The sequence below is a fragment of the Octopus bimaculoides genome, chromosome 27 (assembly GCF_001194135.2).
Source record: "Octopus bimaculoides isolate UCB-OBI-ISO-001 chromosome 27, ASM119413v2, whole genome shotgun sequence".
NCBI classification, from domain to species: Eukaryota; Metazoa; Mollusca; class Cephalopoda; order Octopoda; family Octopodidae; genus Octopus; species Octopus bimaculoides.
In genome coordinates, this window is record NC_069007.1 from 14,162,255 (window position 1) to 14,164,167 (window position 1,913).

The 1,913-nt window shown below is 41.0% G+C and overlaps 1 protein-coding gene across 1 annotated transcript in view; it reads right to left on the reverse strand.

The window, feature by feature from the left end:
* Positions 1-6: 6 nt before the first annotated feature.
* The window catches only part of LOC106877416 (P2R1A-PPP2R2A-interacting phosphatase regulator 1), a 20,620-nt gene continuing 18,713 nt past the window's right edge, over positions 7-1,913 (reverse strand). Inside the window, exons 8-9 of the mRNA XM_014926313.2 lie at positions 1,021-1,119; positions 7-327 (exon numbers count right to left, since the gene is read on the reverse strand). Of these exons, the coding sequence (XP_014781799.1) occupies positions 51-327; positions 1,021-1,119 (376 nt within the window). The 3' untranslated portion in view covers positions 7-50. The remainder of the gene's footprint in view (positions 328-1,020; positions 1,120-1,913) is intronic.

The following is a 1,913-nucleotide window of genomic DNA, read 5'->3' on the forward strand; positions in this document are numbered from 1 at the left end:
TTTGATTCGGGGGGGGAAATGTGACTATGTGACTGTAGCAGGGAGTGGTGTCACACAGGTGGTGCCTGCTTCATGCCAGGGAAGCTCGGACTGTCCATGGGTCCGAGAATGTGGTCGGTGGATTCGGACATGTCCGAGTTCTCGGAATCTGTCGCGCCCATGTCTCGAGTGTCCCTCACCGGTGTAAAGCTGTACATAGGAGCAGGTTTCCCACTTTGCAAAGGGCTGAGCGGGCTCAGCGATGATATACTCAAACTTCGCGGTGGTTGTATACAGGGTTCGGGGCTGCAGCACTCATCCATACTGCTGTTGGAAGACATTGTAAGGCTGCAAAAGACAGAAAGAGAATAACAATAATAATAATAATAATAATAATAATAATAATAAGCTTATATTCTAAAAGAAAAGCAGACCTCAGTCTGTTCATCACATCATCTATGTTGTTGTTGTTGTTGGCACTCCGTCGCTTACGACGTCGAGGGTTCCAGTTGATCCAATCAACAGAACAGCTTGCTCGTGAAATTAACATGCAAGTGGCCGAGCACTCCACAGACACGTGTACCCTTAACGTAGTTCTCGGGGAGATTCAGCGTGACAGACAGAGTGACAGAGCTGGCCCTTTGAATTACAGGTACAACAGAAACAGGAAGAAAGAGTGAGAGAAAGTTGTGGTGAAAGAGTACAGCAGGGTTCGCCACCATCCCCTGCCGGAACCTCATGGAGCTTTAGGTGTTTTCGCTCAATAAACACTCACAACACCCGGTCTGGGAATCGAAACCGCGATCCTATGACCGCGAGTCCACTGCCCTAACCACTGGGCCATTGCGCCTCCTATCTTCACTTACACTGGTGCTTTCACAAATCTAGAAAGAGACTGCAGAAATAACAAAAGCATTTGTCTCCCGTTTTTGAACTTTTTTGAACCCTCGTCATCCTAAGCGACGGAGTGCCAACAACAACAAATGAAGATAAGAGTAAAGATGGGCACGGAAAGCAGTGTATATAGATAAATATACTCACAATTTAGGGTGTGTTGCTGTGATATTGCGGACTGGAGATGTTCCAGTGTTGAGTCTTTTCGGTGGGGTTAAGTAGCAATCAAATTTTTCACCGTCTCCACTTTCAGCTGAAATAACAAACATACAGATATGAAGACAGATAAACACACAATCATTTACTAAATAGAAAGATACATTATATATATATTCTTCTATTTGTTTCAGTCATCTTGACTGCCGCCATGTATTTCTAATACATTTCTAAATCTCTCAACAGTAGTATTATTCCCTTCAGGGGACTGTCACATTAAGTTGACAGCATACAACTACTTCATTGTATCACTACTGCATAAATCTCTCTGAGAGATTTAGAAATGTGTTATTTCTAAATTTGAAATCAGTGAATGTATTTCACTAGAATTATTTAGATGTTTACACAAGCTTGACAGGCATCTTCGACTAACAGGTCATGCTACTCCAGACTGATGACGAGCAAAGACTCAGAAACAGGTCTCTGGATACAGGTTTAGCTGAGTGGAGGTGCTTGTTTCCCCCTTGTAAACATAAGGACACAGGAAATGTGTCAAGGCCGACAGGAAGTGGTGCAGCTTCCTAGGTCTAAACAACAGTAGTATTATTCATTTTATGGGACTGTCACATTAAGTTAACAGCATACAACTACAGAATAAGTAGGCTTACAAAAAATAAGTCCAGGAGCCGATTCGTTCAACTAAAGTCGGTACTCCAGCATGGCCGCAGTCAAATAACTGAAACAAATAAAAGAATACATATATATATATATATATATATATATACACACACATATAAAAATATACATATATATACATATAAATATAAAATCATCATCATCATCGTTTGATGATGATTTATATTTATATGTATATATATGTATAT